Source organism: Heterocephalus glaber, unplaced genomic scaffold, assembly GCF_053883595.1.
Source record: "Heterocephalus glaber isolate CG9 unplaced genomic scaffold, H.glaber_assembly_v1.0 deba00001564, whole genome shotgun sequence".
Classification (NCBI taxonomy): domain Eukaryota; kingdom Metazoa; phylum Chordata; class Mammalia; order Rodentia; family Bathyergidae; genus Heterocephalus; species Heterocephalus glaber.
In genome coordinates this window covers 19,744,907-19,760,718 of record NW_028258351.1, presented here as the reverse complement: position 1 = coordinate 19,760,718, position 15,812 = coordinate 19,744,907, and the positions used below count along the sequence as shown (strand labels likewise).

Genomic DNA, 15,812 nt, shown 5'->3' with positions numbered 1-15,812 from the left:
TGTGCTGGGGCGGCCCCTCCCGCACGTGTATCTAGCACTACCGGTTGTCATGCAGACCAATGGAAAGATGACTGAGACCCGAGTTCCCAATGGAAGCTTTGCGGGGGCTGAGCGGCTGCACGCGGCACGGGGCATGGGTTGGCATCTCTAAACCAATAAACTTTGGGGGCGTGGCATCTCGGACGGTAGGCGGACCTGGAGTAGCTACCGCAGTTCCAGTCGTGAAGAAATCTGGTTTTTGCTTGCACTCCGAGCGGTGAGTGAGGAGCGGGGAGAGTTGAGAGGTGATCGATAAGTGTTTTCCCTGGATTGTGTGGGCGTTAGAAGGGGTGTTAATGGAGTGAAGAGATCATGCAAATGTGCGATCGTCCAGGTGGGAGCTCTGATGGTTGTGGAGAAAAAGGACTGCGAATTCAGCTCTGCAGGGGTGGAGTTGAGTTACTGAGATCAAATCCTTTACCACCCCAGAGTGTTGGACCAGAAACCCTCAGCGACCTGAAGGAGCTGGAGCCCCTGCTCCTGGGGAGGTACTGGGAGCTGGTGGGTGTGCCGGTCCGTGGCTGAGGTTTGAGAAGGCACCTTAAGTACTTGGAAGAGGCAGAAGTTCAGAGGCTGGAGGGACACTCTGGTAGGACAGGTAGGAGGGTACAAAAGTGTTGGCGTGGGATTTAAGAAAGTGATGTGCGACTTGGGTGATGCAGAGCCAGCCTCATCATGGCTCTGGATGTCTTTCTTATGTGTAAAGGGGATGATTTGGGTCTCAGAGACAGGGGATAGCAATTGTTGGGTTCTGAGAAGGATAGGGTATGCTATGCACACCTGTTCCTAAGCTGCTGGTGGTGGGGAGGTACTTGTATCTATACAATCAGGTCTGTGTTAAAGTGGCCTGGGATAAGGTAGAACAGTGAAGTGAGGTTCCTAGGAAATCACTGGGGCTAGGGGCTCCTAGGGTGATCTCAAGGACTTTGTGAGCATCGGAAGATGGGCCATGATGAGTGTATGGGGAGTACAAAGAGTCTCAAGTCAGCCCAAGGGGGAGAGAGGTTGGATGGAGTCTGTGTTCCAGGCATCAAACTTGGAATCAGCTGGTTATTTGGGAGGGCCAGGTCTGCCAGTGCTGGAATGCAGCTTAGAGGTTGGGTAACACCTCACGGATTCCTGAAGGGTATGAAGCCAAAGACAAGCCATCATTAGAGCTCAGATATGAACCTTGGGCCCCATTTGTTATGAGGCAGATAATTCAGGTAAGTTTAATAACTTCTGAGCCTTAGTTGTCCTCCATGGAATAGGGTCAATAATACCCATCTTGAAGGATTATTCTGGGAATTAAATAAAATTAAGGTATGCTAAGTGCTAAGCACAATGCTGGGCCATTAAGAATGACTGGGGTAAGAGATTTATGTGAATGCTGTGGCTGGGAACTGTTCTCACATTGACATGTTTTTCTGCAAGTATTGATGGTTCCCCAGTTCCCTCTTCCTGCTTCTTTTGGTCTTTAGGCACCAGCCCAAATTCCCTCATTCCTCCCCTCTATCTCTCTCTGAGGATCCAGGTCCTAGACTGGGCTACTTGCTTTATCCTAGTTTGATTTCCTTATCCCCTACCTAGACCATTCTTGGGCTGCCTCCCCCTGCTCTCCACTCCCCGAATTGTAACCAGAGATTTGGGCTCTGAAGGGGGCCTCTGGGAGGGAGCAAAGGTGTGTGTTCTTTCGCAGAACCTGAGCCTCCAACTTCCCCGCCCTGGCTCTTTGGTACTGGGCCAGCACCAGTGTACAGTTTGGGAGCGGGGAAAGACCGTGCCAGGAACCGTAGGAACGAATGGAAGGGCTGGCAGATGCCTCCCGAAGAGGGCCTGGCAAGGGGCCCGGGGGAGGAACCCCTTCCCCAATCTTTTCTCCAGGAATCTCTGGCTTTGGGACAGGTTGGCTGTAGTTAGGTTGGGGGAGGTGTCCAGGCTGAGTGCATGTCCTGGGCCACCAGCCAAGAGAACACGACGTTCCCAAGTGCGCTGGCCGCCGCCCTCTCGGGCTGGCCGCCTCCCAAACCGCTGCCTCTCCAACCTCCCTGCCCCACATTCCCTGGTTGCCTCGACCCGCCTCCTTCCTCTGCTTTGACGTCACCGTTGTCTCCCGCCCCCTCTCCTCCTTTGACGGCAGCAGAGCCTGGTTACTGTGGGGACAGTGAGGCAGGACGACCTGGGCCTTAGGAGTGGGTGGAGACTGCTGGAGCTCAGCACCTTTTTTTCTACGTAAAAGACAGATCTGGAGGTGGGCGAGCAAGGACTGCCTGGGTCAGGGGAGTTCACACCTAAATTCCCCAAGGAGAGCTGGGGAGGAGAAAAACTGTTTCCAGAGAAGAGGTTCTGGAAATGACACAAGGATAGATCCACAGTATATGGGGGTGGGTTGGAGAGAAAAGCATCAGATTCAAGGAGATTGAGAATCAGGCTCCTGTATCCTTTGTTTTGTTTTCTTGCTTCGGTTTTTCTGGGTTATTTTATAACACTCCTGTGTCCCAGCTTTTCCACAGAGCGGCCCCCGTCCCTCTCACCCACCCAAGGGAAACACCATTGTTAAGGAAAGCTTAGGCCACGTGACAGGGAGGGGCAGGCACTCACATCTGACTGTGTTAGCAGTTGCCTGGGACTTGCTTCACCTGCTACCCACAGTTCCATGAATCCCTGGGAGGAACTACTGTACTTAATACTGACTGGATGAAGGAGCTGTGTAACAGTTCTCCTGGTTGCAAGAGGGCACTTTATTCCCCCAAATCAAGCCTCTATTCTCCTTTTAGGGCTCAGTGCTCTGCTCTTTCCTTCTTTAAAGAAATGACAATTTTCAGACCCCCTCTGCACCTCTGAGCCTCATTCCTTACCTCCTACACCTATCCATTTTACATACAAAATTATCATTTTGTCATGTTTATCAATCACCTATCATGTGTTGAGGTCCTGTTCTGAGCACTACAGAGTACAGTGACTAGAGATGAAGTCCCAACTGGGCCCCCAAATCTTTTCCTTTTTCAAGCAGTGGGGATCACACCCCCTCCCCCCTTCTCTGTCTAGGGCTCCAGCTGGCCTCTTGTCTTTGCTGCCCCCTTCCTCCCTCTATAGCCCTAGCTTTCTGGCCCTCTCTTTTGGGGCAGTCCTAAGTGTGGGTGGCTCTGTGGAGAGAAGCACTAGTCACTATGTAGCCTGCGGGGAGACCTATTCTCCGATTGGCTGTGGAAACACCTGTCATTGTTTCCCTTCACAACCTCCATTGGCTCTGGCTGCCCCTTCCGTTGTCTGTATTCTCCCTCCACCCACTCACCCTCCAGTCACACGTGGACCCTCACTTGCCCTTCTTTTAGGATTTGAAGTGTCAGAGGACCAGGTTAGCTTCATTATGTATGATGACAAGGCTGGAGAGAACCCAGGAAAGATCAAGCCGGGTTTTGTCGTCCCCCCGCAAAGTTCCTTACAGGGTCCAGCCATTTCATCGAGTTTGGTCCAGCTCCCAACGCCTGCCTTCCTTTTCCCTACCCCTGGATAGGCCAAGTTGTCCTGTTTGGTAAGGCTGGTCAGTTTAGGAAGTATACATTTCTTGAGCACTCACTGTGGCCTGGGCATTTTCCCCAAAGAGGGCCAACTTACCTCCCCTCATTTTCCTTCCATTATTCACTGTGCAAGCCGTCCTGTTTCCATTGGGCGGTGTTTGCAGCCCTTCAGCCCAGTGCCAGCACCCAGGTCCACGTGCGCCCATATGTGTGACACAGCCCTGACCTCAGTGGAGGCCAGTAGCCAATCAGGCGCCAGGGAGTGATCCCCAGCCAATCGGGGGCGGAGCCTACGGCTCTGCGGGCTGGAGGCCAATGAGGGGCAGCGCCTGGTATTATGCAACCCGCCTCCCCGCCTCGCAGAGCTTCTACTCGGCTGCGGGCTGGAAACGGCATCGAGCAGGCGGCTGGAGGGCGCTCGCACGGCCAGGTAGGCATCTCCGTGGCCACCCCATAGCCAGTCTTCGTCCCCGAGCCGGGCCGGCGCCACTTCCAATCTTATGGGCTCAGGCGCTCAGACAGGACGACACTAATCTGTCTTCCTTGTTGCTGTCCATCCATTCTCTGGCCCTGGGGACCTCGGTGCTCCTCACTACCCTGCATCGGAGTTCTCATTCCTGACCTGCTCACCTTACCTCCAGCTTTCCTCCCCTGCCCCACCCATCCCGGCCCCACAACAGACCCACCGCGGGGTTGCCGCCTGTCTCCTTTCTTGTCACTCAGGGGTCTCCAGGTTTGCACTGGCAACAAGACCCCTTCAGGCTTTTGGCGCTACCCCCCCCCCCCCCAGTCCCTGGCCCTGCGCCGCCCGTGATGTAAGCCCGCTTCGAACAGGAACATCCCGTTCCCAGCGTTAGTTCCTGCTGTTGGCCACAGCCTTCCTTTTTTTCCTGGCGCTCTGAAAATGTTCGGGGATGGGAGTGTGCTAGGACGGGTAGTAAAGGCAGAACTGTGATGACTGTTGTGCGTCTCCTGCCCAAGGCTTCGGTGCACGGGCTAGAAAAGTAAGACCGAGGAGAGGATTTCTGGATCCTTGACGAGGGCAGGTGCCGGCTTTAGTCTTGGTGGTTGGGAGCTAGACAGAGAAAGAAAGTCTGTGTTGTCTTGACTAGAATGGCTGGGATCTGGGCGAGAGCGAGGCTAGGAGGCTTTTGCTCGGAGGGCGGAGGGGGTTGTGTTTCGCCCTGGGGAGGCCAGGACCCACCCCTGGAATCCCAATAGGCTGTCCCTCTTCAAACGGCCACCGGGCCGTCCTGGGACCTAGTTCTCATTAGGGCTGTGTGACCCGGATCAAGCCCGCCCAAGTGGGAATGGGTTGTTCCTCCACTTCCGCCGGGGTAATGGGGGAGGGGTCGCCCCTCCTACCCTCCTGTGGGTCCCTCCAGCAACCGCTGAGCTCAGCAGCTGACGTCGGTTTCCTTGGCGACCGCAGCGGCGGCGGAAGCGCGTGGTGGGCCCCGCATGTCGGTGCGCATGTGCAGCGGGGGTGGTGCCGCCCCTGGATAAAATTAGCCCCGAAGCCTAAATATAGGAGGCGATCAGTTCACCCAAAAATTCTGCAGCCTTGGAGTCCCTGGCCTAGTGTGGGCCTTATAGGAACCACGGAATGTGAAACGTTCAGGTTTTGGCCCATGGCCATAGTTCTAGTCGATTGATCAGGCTCCACTTACCCAGGTCACGCTGGCAGGGAATGTGGGGGAAGGCCCTAAAGAGCTTCTTTACCCAGCTGCAGCACCTTTACGAGGACAGAAACAGAATTTACCTTGGTTCCCTATTGGAAGCTCCAGGCCTGGGTCCCAGGAACGTGGGGCAAGCAAGACGGGCTGAATGAAGCTGGCAGGTGCTGTGGGGTAAATCGATAAGCTTTCTTCAAACTCTCCTTTCTGGCCTCCTCTTCTAGGTGCTGGCTGTGATCACTCTTAATCCTCAGAGACAGATTCCACCTCACTCCCTCAGCCAGGCCTCAAAGCCCCCTTGGGTGTGCGTGGTGACATCTCCACCCTCTCTGTTTTCCTGTTCACCTCCACATGGCCCAGACATGAGTGGCCCCTTGGAAGGGGCTGATGGGGGAGGGGACCCTAGGCCAGGAGAATCCTTTTGTCCTAGAGAAGTCCCATCCCCTGGCCCCCCGCAACACCGGCCTTGCCCAGGCCCCAGCCTGGCTGATGACACCGATGCCAATAGCAATGGCTCAAGTGGCAATGAGTCCAATGGGAATGAGTCCAGGGGTGCATCCCAGCGGAGCTCACATAGCTCCTCCTCTGGCAATGGCAAGGACTCCGCCCTGTTGGAGACCACTGAGAGCAGCAAGAGGTATGTATGTGTGCTGCAAAGCTGGGGAGTGGTCTTATGAGCAAGCTGAAGTAGGTGACAGGCCCCAAGCTGCTGGTCACCTGCCCCTCATCTTGGGCTGTTTCTTCTTCTATAGCACAAACTCTCAGAGCCTATCCCCACCCAGCAGTTCCATTGCCTACAGCCTCCTGAGTGCCAGCTCAGAGCATGACAACCCATCTACCAGTGGCTGCAGGTTTGTGGGGTGAGGGCTGGGGGAGAGGTCTGGAGTGTGGACCATACTCTGGGGTTAATGTCTTTATTTCTCCTCTGTTGATCCTGCAGCAGTGAACAATCAGCCCGGGCGAGGACTCAGAAGGAACTCATGACAGCACTTAGGGAGCTCAAGCTTCGACTGCCACCAGAACGTAGAGGCAAGGGCCGTTCTGGTACCCTCGCCACACTACAGTATGCACTGGCCTGTGTCAAGCAGGTGCAAGGTGAGTGGTGCTTCCTGGGAGGGACTGGCCAGGGTCCGGGTTATTGTGTGTAGGAGTCAGTCTCCTTAATGAATGGTGCATGCACACCCTCATCCTTCAGCCAACCAAGATTACTACCAGCAGTGGAGCCTGGAGGAAGGCGAGCCTTGTGCCATGGATATGTCCACCTATACCCTGGAGGAGCTGGAGCACATCACATCTGAGTACACGCTTCGAAACCAGGTCTGTTGGAGTCTGGTCCCTCCAGCCTGATGCAACCCATCCCCACTCCCACAGCTCCTGAGTCTGCCTTTGTTTTTGCCCTCCTGTTAGGATACCTTCTCCGTGGCTGTCTCCTTCCTGACAGGCCGAATTGTCTACATTTCGGAGCAGGCAGGTGTCCTGCTACGGTGCAAGCGGGATGTGTTCCGGGGTGCCCGCTTCTCAGAGCTCCTGGCTCCCCAGGATGTGGGTGTTTTCTATGGCTCTACTGCTCCATCTCGTCTGCCCACATGGGGCACTGGGGCCTCTGCAGGTGAGGTGTCCAGATGCTTGTGGGGATAGATGGGTAGCCCAAGGAAGCTCCTGTTGTGAGGGGTTGGGGACACAGGCTTTCCATTGCTGGGCTCTTCTTGGTCCATGGAAGGGGCGGGGGTTGTGCTTACTGCCTTCCTCATCTGTCCCAGGTTCAGGCCTCAAGGACTTTACTCAAGAGAAGTCTGTCTTCTGCCGTATCAGGTAGGTGGCAGAGGCCTTTTCTTCCCACACTCTCGCTGCTATCGGTGTGGGGCATGACCCTGATATTGGAGGGGTGGCTGTCTTTCCACTGAAATTCTCTAATGCTCCTTTCTTCCTTGCTAGAGGAGGTCCTGACCGGGATCCAGGGCCTCGGTACCAGCCATTCCGGCTAACCCCATATGTGACCAAGATCCGAGTCTCAGATGGGGCCCCCGCACAGCCATGCTGCTTGCTCATTGCAGAGCGCATCCACTCGGGTTATGAAGGTGGGCAGGTCAGGGGCCTGGCCAGGTGTGTGTGGGTGGGGTGGAGGGAGGAAGAATTTCTCTATTGGCTGGAGCTGAGGTGCAGAATGTGAGTCTGGGAGGTACCAGTCAGATTTTTGGAACAAGAGGTGATAGAAGGAGGAGGGTTCAAGTTGCTCTTCTTGGAGGTAGGGTTGGATGAGAACCTTGAGCTGGGGTGGGATGAAGAACACCTTGGTGGATCTTAGTGTTATTACTGGTTTTAGGTCCAAGAATGGCCCAGACCCTCTTTGTGGGTTGTAAAAGTGAAGGCTGAACTGTGAGGATTGTCAGCCAGGTTGGGGCCCCAGGCAGGGAGGAAGGCTGAGGAGTTGTTCCATTCTGGGCAAATCTAACAGCCACATGTTCTGTGCTTCAGCTCCCCGGATCCCCCCTGACAAGAGAATCTTCACCACTCGGCACACACCCAGCTGCCTATTCCAGGATGTGGATGAAAGGTGAAATTAGAACCTGGAGGAAAGGGGGTGGCCAGGGCCAAGGCTCTGGTCACTCTGACGCTTCCTTCCATTACAGGGCTGCTCCACTGCTGGGCTACCTACCCCAGGACCTCCTGGGGGCCCCAGTGCTCCTCTTTCTGCATCCCGAGGACCGGCCTCTCATGCTGGCCATCCACAAGAAGAGTGAGTTCCTCTCATCCTGCTCTCCTTCCCCTTGACCTCTGAGATCTCTGCTGGGGTGGCCTCTACCTTGCTCAGCTCTGTTTCTCACTGACCCCTACTTCATTTCTCATGCCCTTCAGTCCTGCAGCTGGCCGGCCAGCCCTTTGACCACTCCCCTATCCGCTTTTGTGCCCGCAATGGGGAGTATGTCACCATGGACACCAGCTGGGCTGGCTTCGTACATCCCTGGAGTCGCAAGGTGGCCTTTGTGTTGGGCCGCCACAAAGTACGCACGTAAGTGGGGAATGGCCTTACATGGCACTGGGGATGGGGTGGGAGGGTGGAGAGGGGAGACAGGACTGAACTCACCCTTGCCCACTCTACAGGGCACCCTTGAATGAGGACGTGTTCACTCCGCCAGCCCCCAGCCCAGCTCTGTCCCTAGACTCTGATATACAGGAGCTCTCAGAGCAGATCCACCGGCTGCTGTTGCAGGTAAAAATTGAGAGGTGGACACTGATGGGAGGTGTTTGAAAGGCAACAAAGAGAGTGAGAAACTGGTGTAGATATCTAACTCACTCTTTTCTCTACTACAGCCTGTGCACAGCTCCAGCCCCCCTGGGCTTTGTGGAGTTGGCCCTGTGGCATCCCCAGGTCCTCTTCATAGCCCTGGCTCCTCCAGTGATAGCAATGGGGGTGATGCTGAGGGGCCTGGGCCTCCTGCTCCAGTGAGTGACCCTCTTGTACTTCACCCCTCTGATTTCCCCTCTTCCTGTTCTCTCTGGATTCAAGATTGCAAGTCCTGGACCTTTTCCTTTTCCCCTCTTCCTTCTCTGCCCTGCTTTTTCCTCCTTGTCCTAGGTCTCCAAGCACCCCCCCCCCCCCCCCCCCCCCCGCATTGGACTTCCTTGTTTTATTGTGTCTTTGGGTTCTGGCATTGGCTAGGTGCTCCAATGCTCCCTGCTCCTTTGGTGTATCCCACAGGTGACTTTCCAGCAGATCTGTAAGGATGTGCATCTGGTGAAACACCAGGGACAGCAGCTTTTCATTGAGTCCCGGGCCCGGCCTCCACCCCGGCCTCGCCTCCCTGGTAAGCTGGTAATACTGTAGTTGGGGATGAGAAATGAGACTTGTGGCTCTCCTGACCCTCACCCCCAAAACATTTACCTTTTTCTGTCCTTGCCCCAGCCACAGGAACATTCAAGGCCAAGGCCCTTCCCTCACAGTCCCGAAACCCAGAGCTGGAGGCTGTCCCTGCTCCCATCCAATCCCCATTATCCTTGGCCCCTGAGGAGGCTGAGAGGAAAGAAACCTCCAGCTGTTCCTACCAGCAGATCAACTGCCTGGACAGCATCCTCAGGTTAGGCCCACCTGGCACCTTCTCCCTCAGCCCTGCCTCTGCTCCACCCAGGGCCCTGCCCTTATCCCCTCTGCTGGATTAATCATCAGGTACCTGGAGAGCTGCAACATCCCCAGCACGACCAAGCGAAAATGTGCCTCCTCTTCCTCCTGTACTGCCTCCTCAGCCTCTGATGATGACAAGCAAAGGACAGGTCCAGTCCCTGTGGGGGCCAAGAAAGGTAAAGACCCTGTGCATACCTGGCTCCCACTGCCCTGACCCACCTTGCTGTGTCCTTTTCCCCCTTCCCTGCCTTATGATCTCCAGACTCCTTCCTCCTGTCCCTCCTCCTCTTCTTGGGATCCCCCTCTCCTGACCTCACAGTGGGGTGGGGTGGTAACCGGTGACATCTCTCCGCACAGATCCACCGTCGGCATTGCTGTCTGGGGAGGGGGCCACTCCTCGGAAGGAGCCAGTGGTGGGAGGCACCCTGAGCCCGCTCGGCCTGGCCAATAAGGCAGAGAGTGTGGTGTCTGTCACCAGTCAGTGTAGCTTCAGCTCGACCATCGTCCATGTGGGAGACAAGAAGCCCCCGGAGTCGGGTATGGGCATGGAGAAAGGGGGGCAGTCCCTGGGCTCCACTTGGTCTCCCAGCCAGAGCTCCCTCCTGCTAGCCTTTCCCTTCCCCCTCCAACTCCGAATGGAGAGGAGGCTGCCCTAGTTTGGGGCTACTGCTGCTTTCTCTCTGCTGTCTGCCTGCTATCCTCTATCCTCTGCTGCATGCTCCTCCCCTTTTCTTCCTCTCTCTCTCTTTCTCTCCCTCTCTCTCTCTCTCTCTCTCTCTCTCTCTATATATATATATATATATAGATAGATAGATATAGATATATAGATTTTTTTGGTACTGGGGATTGAACTCAGGACCTTGCGCTCTCGAGGCAGGCGCCGGAACCACTGAGCTAAATCCCCAGCCCTCTTCCTATATTCTTACTGTACAGTCTGGGGTAAAGTTGGGGGGGCTCAATTCTGAGGTGCTGATCACAGAGGGCAGAGGCAAAGAATGTTGAAGACTCCAAAAGGTCTTCAAAACATGTGTAGGAAGGCCAAGGGGTGGGCGTTCCTTCCAACAAGAATTGTAAAGGTGTCACCCCTGGGGGTTCTTGGCAGGGCAGTGGCTGTTGGAAGGGACTGAGTAGTTTGTGTCCTAGGACAGCTTTGTATGAGAGGAGGGTTCAGGGACAGCCCTCAGCAGAAAGGTGGTCAGGAGATGCACACAGAGCCCAGGGCTGGCTGTGGGGCAGAGGCAGGGGGACTAGGCTGTTGGCAGGGAGGGTGTGCTGTGGATATGTTGAGTCCTGAGATGCTGATGACCTTTCCCCATCTCACCTTCCTTAGACATCATCATGATGGAGGACCTGCCTGGTTTAGCTCTGGGCCCAGCCCTCAGCCCGGCCCCCAGCCCCACAGTAGCTCCTGACCCAGCCCCAGATGCCTACCGCCCAGTGGGCCTGACCAAGGCCGTGCTGTCCCTGCACACACAGAAGGAAGAGCAAGCCTTCCTCAGCCGCTTCCGAGACCTTGGCCGGCTACGTGGACTTGACGGCTCTTCCACAGCCCCCTCGGCCCCTGGGGAACGAGGTAGCCTCCTGGGGGTTCCCTGAGCTGTCCTCTGCCCAGTCTAGGGCCAGACTGTCAGGGATGGGCCTTGAGGGAAATGTTTCTGCTCCGGGGGACCCAGGCTGGTGCTGTTTCTGCTACTAGGGCTGTACCTAGGGGCAGGTCCCTTGGTAGCCTCTCCCCTGCTAGGCATTTAGATGGGTAGTCAGAGGTACTCTATTCCAGGTAAGCTACTTCAGGCCTAGCCTAGGGGCAGGGGCAGGAAGTATGCTCCCCTAGGACTCAGTTGTCGCTGATCAAGAGATCTACATAGACTCTGGGCCAGCTCTGGGTGGGGTCAGGGTTTCAAGGAGAAAAGGAAGACACCCCCTCCAGCTGCCCAAGGGAGGCCCTGTACAGGTGTAGAGGTAGATACAGAACTCCAGACTTGGGCTCATGTTTTCCTGACCACCTCTTCACTCTGTTGTGAGCTAGGCAGATCACAGCCTTGACTGGCAGGAGTATCCAGGCTGACAGTGCCTGCAGGATTTTGGCAGATGGACTGGAACCGCCTACCTGTTCACCGGACCCACTCTGCCTCTTCCCATCTGCCAGTGCCTCTGCCTCTGCCTTTTGCACATGTCCATCTTGACCCCTCATGTACCCTTGCCTTTTTCTGGCTCCTTTCTCAATAAACCCCCTATCCCTGGCTGCTGTGATTCTTTCATGAAGGTGCCGCCACCTCCTGAGTCCCCTGTGTTCTGTGTGGGCTGAGAATTCTCTCTGGGGCCTTTGCCTGCCCTCTCCCTGGTCACAGTGTCAGGACAGTTCGGGTAGTAGGGACACTAATACCCAGGCTGAGTCCCGCACTAACCTACTCTCTCCCTACAGGCTGCCACCATGGCCCCACGCCCCCCAGCCGCCGACACCACTGCCGATCCAAAGCCAAGCGCTCACGCCGCCATCAGACCTCCCGTGCTGAAGCCCCCTGCTATGTCCCCCACCCCTCACCTGTACCGCCCTCTGGCCCCTGGCCACCCCCACCAGCCACTACCCCCTTTCCAGCAGTGGTCCAGCCCTACCCCGTCCCAGTGTTCTCCCCCCGAGGAGGTCCCCAGCCTCTTCCCACTGCCCCCACCTCTGTGCCCCCTGCCACCTTCTCTACCCCCCTGGTAACCCCAGTGGTGGCCTTGGTGCTACCTAACTATCTGTTCCCCACCCCATCCAGCTATCCCTATGGGGTACACCAGGCCCCTGCTGAGGGGCCCCCTACCCCTGCCTCCCACTCGCCTTCACCGTCCCTGCTGCCACTGCCCCCTAGCCCCCCGCACCACCCGGACTCCCCACTGTTCAACTCAAGATGCAGCTCTCCACTCCAGCTTAATCTGCTGCAGCTGGAGGAACCCTCCCGCACTGAGGGGGGTGCTGTTGCAGGGGGCCCTGGGAGCAGTGCTGGGCCCCCCCCACCTTCTGCAGAGGAGGCTGCGGAGCCAGAGACCAGACTGGTGAGCACTGAACTCATGCACTCCGATACCAGCCCCTCAGCCCCTGCCCCTCTTGCACCTGGTGCTACTTCCTGCCTTGGAGTCTCCTGGGCTGGTGTCTCACCTCCTGGAGACTGTAGTGGGGTGGGAGACCCCAGCTAAATTTCTGGACAAGGCAGAAATTGGCTTCCTCCTCTATGAAGAGACAGTCCTGTCTGTCCCTTAGGTGGTGAGGACATCCCAGTAACTTCTGAGAGCATATCTGCCACTTGGAGAGGGTCCAGCATCATATTCCTCTTCATTAGCTCTCCTGTGGCCCCCTGTCATGGAGTAGGGAGCAGAGATCGTTGGGTCGGGTGTGCCTCCCTCACCACTGCCCCATGGAAGTGGCTGAAGGGAAGCTCAGGTGCTGACTCCTCCACCCTCCCTGTTCTGCTCCCCTTCCACTCCTCTTCAGGTGGAGGTAAATGAGTCCTCTAATCAGGATGCGCTGTCTGGCTCCAGTGACCTGCTGGAGCTGCTGCTCCAAGAGGACTCTCGCTCTGGCACAGGCTCTGCAGCTTCAGGCTCCCTGGGCTCTGGCTTGGGCTCCGGGTCTGGCTCAGGCTCCCATGAGGGTGGCAGCACCTCAGCCAGCATTACTCGTGAGTGCCCATCTCTCAGCGCTTATAGGGTAGGATAGTGACTGGGGAGTTGGGGGCCAGGCACCATCTTGGTTGAGCCTGCTGTGTTGGACACATGGCCTTTGAGAGTGGCCTGGTGAGGCCTTGGGGTGGGCAGTGTGGGTGGCTGGTTCCATTGGCCTACCCTCTGCTCCATAGGCAGCAGTCAGAGCAGCCACACAAGCAAGTACTTCGGCAGCATTGACTCTTCAGAGGCTGAGGCTGGGGCTGCTCAGGCCCAGGCTGAGCCAGGGGACCAGGTCATTAAGTATGTGCTCCAGGATCCCATCTGGCTGCTCATGGCCAATGCTGACCAGCATGTCATGATGACCTACCAGGTGCCCTCCAGGTGAGAAGTTCAGAGGCGGCCTCTGCTGCCCTGTCAGAGGTAGTAGTAGGGAAGCTGGCCTATCTTTGCTGCCCAGATAATTTGGGGTTCTCTTTTTCTGGGTCTGGCTCTGAACTGGAGGTTCCCGTCCTACCTTCAGCCCCTTGGAGCACTCTCTTTATGTCTCCCAGGCTAACAGGTTTCCTGATCTTAGATGCCTCCTTGAGTTCAGGGGAAGAGCAGGAGGCCCAGTGGGTGGGAACTGGTGGTAGAGGAAGAAAGAAGGCCAGCCTCATGGGTTCTGGCTCTGGCCCTGGATCCCAGCTTCTGCCTCCTTCCTCACATAGGGACATGGCTTCAGTGCTGAAGCAGGACCGGGAGCGGCTCCGGGCCATGCAGAAGCAGCAGCCTCGGTTCTCAGAGGACCAGCGGCGGGAACTGGGTGCTGTGCACTCCTGGGTCCGGAAGGGCCAGCTCCCTCAGGCCCTTGATGTGATGGTGAGAAGTTTGGGACACGGGAAGGAGAAATAATTGAGTTCAGGTTCAAGGGACAGAGGCTAAGGGCTAGATTGCAATGTCCGTGGATCATTAATTCTGAAGGACATTAATCCCACTAGATTTTCTGCTTGATTATGTAGTATTGAACCACAAGAGTTTTTGCAGAACTTTCCGGGGCCATCCTATGCTGATGTGCCCTGTGACTATTCTATAGGCAGTCTTAATAGAACGTATGCAGCATTTTCCAACCTTGTTGGACCCCAAGGATATCTGTTTGCCTTTTTTTTTGTTTTTGAGACAGGGTCTTGCTATGTAGTTCAGGTTGGCCGTGCACTCACTATGCTTTTTTTGGGGGGGGGGGGGATACTGGGGATCGAACTCAGGCCCCTCGTGCCTGCTCAGCAGGCGGCGAAACCACTGAGCTAAATCCCCGTCCCCTTATGGACTCACTATGTATCCCAGGCTGACTTTGAACTTGGAGCAGTGCTGTTGCCTCAGCCTCCTGAGTGCTGGGGTTATAGGCATGCATCACCACACCTGGCTTTTTTCTTGGAAAAAAGTTGAGTAGCAATTTTAGGTTAATAGCAAAATTGCGAGGATTGTACTCATTTCCCAAATGTCCCCTCAACGCACATTTGCATAGATTTCCCCCAGTATCAGCATCCATCACCAGAGTGGTGCATTTGTTAATAATTAATGAACCTACATTACCTAATGTCTATAGATTACATTAGGATTACATTAGGGTTCATTCTTGGGCTTGTACCTTGTATGGATTTGGACAGAAGTGACATATCTACTGTTGTTATCACACAGTAATCTTCCATGAATCCCAGGAAACCACTCTTTTTTTTTTTTTTTTTAACTGTCTCCATTGCTTTGCCTTTTCCAGTTTGACTTGTTTCTTGGGAGTACATTTTGGGAAGCATGGTTGGGGTTGGGTAGGGTGGGAAGCTGATCTGGCAGCTTCACAGTAAGGACTTTGCCTGATTCACTTATATCCCCTTTCTCCTTCCAAGGCCTGTGTGGACTGTGGTAGCAGCACCCAAGACCCTGGCCACTCTGATCATCCACTCTTCTCAGAGCTGGACGGACTGGGGCTGGAGCCCATGGAGGAGGGTGGAGGCGAGGGTGAGGGTGGTGAGGAGCCTGGGGCCCAAGCTGAGGCCAAGGTCTCAGGCTCTCAGGACTCAGCCATGGAGGAGGAAGAACAAGGTGGGAGCTCATCCAGTCCAACCTTACCAACTGCAGAAAATGGCACCAGCTAGACTCCATTTGGGGGCCACTTCCTGGAGTCCTTGAGAGGCTTCCTTTTCCCATGTTGCTACTTGCACGTGGCTGGACCAACTAGTAGGAAACTGCCCCAGCTTCTCCCACTGTAGGGGCCAGGATCCCCATCACCAGCCCAGGATCTGGGGGCTGCTTCTGGCCTCTTAGGGAACAGCAGGTGGAAATTTTCAGCCCAGCCCAGAGGAGTGTCCCCTCTTACTCCTAGTGAAGAGTCCTTTCCTCTGGGTAAGGTTGCTGATAAGCTGCTGAAATGGTCTCTAAATCCCAGCTGAGCCTGAATCTGGTCCCCAGGGTTGGGGCTGTACTTATTTATTGGAGGAGACAGCTAGCTCTCCTGCTTCTTCCCCAGATGGGAGAAGGGGAGTCTGGGGCCCAAGCAGAATCCAAGGGTTTGAACCCCTAGCTGCTCCAGGGTGGAGGAGGTTGGTGGACCATGGAGTCCCTGGTGCTGCCCCTCAGGTGGGACCCAGGCGTTCTCAGCTCTACCCTCTACCAATGGCATTTGTGTTTTTGATATTGTGTCTGTTATTTTTTAATACAAAAAGAAAAAAATACCCAGGACTTTGTGGAATGAAGTGTTTGGGGTTTGGGTGATGGGAGGAGTGCCCCTGCTTCCAGAAAGGTAGTGGGGTGGGCACTTCCACCCCCTGATAAGTCCCATTCATCTGCTATCTCCCTTTCAGC

At 55.7% G+C, this 15,812-nt stretch overlaps 1 protein-coding gene across 5 annotated transcripts; it reads left to right on the top strand.

Moving 5' to 3' along the window:
- The first annotated feature begins 71 nt into the window (after window positions 1–71).
- Per1 (period circadian regulator 1) lies at window positions 72–15,682 on the top strand. 5 transcript variants are annotated; one of them, XM_004857480.4, is made up of 23 exons: window positions 72–256; window positions 5,440–5,852; window positions 5,968–6,066; window positions 6,156–6,310; window positions 6,411–6,532; window positions 6,623–6,824; window positions 6,976–7,027; window positions 7,151–7,293; window positions 7,691–7,769; window positions 7,846–7,952; window positions 8,072–8,225; window positions 8,318–8,426; window positions 8,528–8,659; window positions 8,916–9,021; window positions 9,120–9,291; window positions 9,381–9,511; window positions 9,693–9,872; window positions 10,666–10,908; window positions 11,758–12,371; window positions 12,808–12,994; window positions 13,172–13,361; window positions 13,688–13,838; window positions 14,858–15,682. In XM_004857480.4, the coding sequence occupies exons 2-23, from the start codon at window positions 5,578–5,580 to the stop codon at window positions 15,104–15,106; spliced, it is 3,852 nt and encodes a 1,283-aa protein (XP_004857537.1). In that variant the 5' UTR covers window positions 72–256; window positions 5,440–5,577; the 3' UTR covers window positions 15,107–15,682. The 5 variants fall into 5 exon arrangements, with proteins under 5 accessions (XP_004857537.1, XP_087047917.1, XP_012932308.1 ...); XM_087191791.1 differs by lacking the exon at window positions 72–256 and adding an exon at window positions 257–373; XM_013076854.3 differs by lacking the exon at window positions 72–256 and adding an exon at window positions 287–637.
- Window positions 15,683–15,812: the final 130 nt, after the last annotated feature.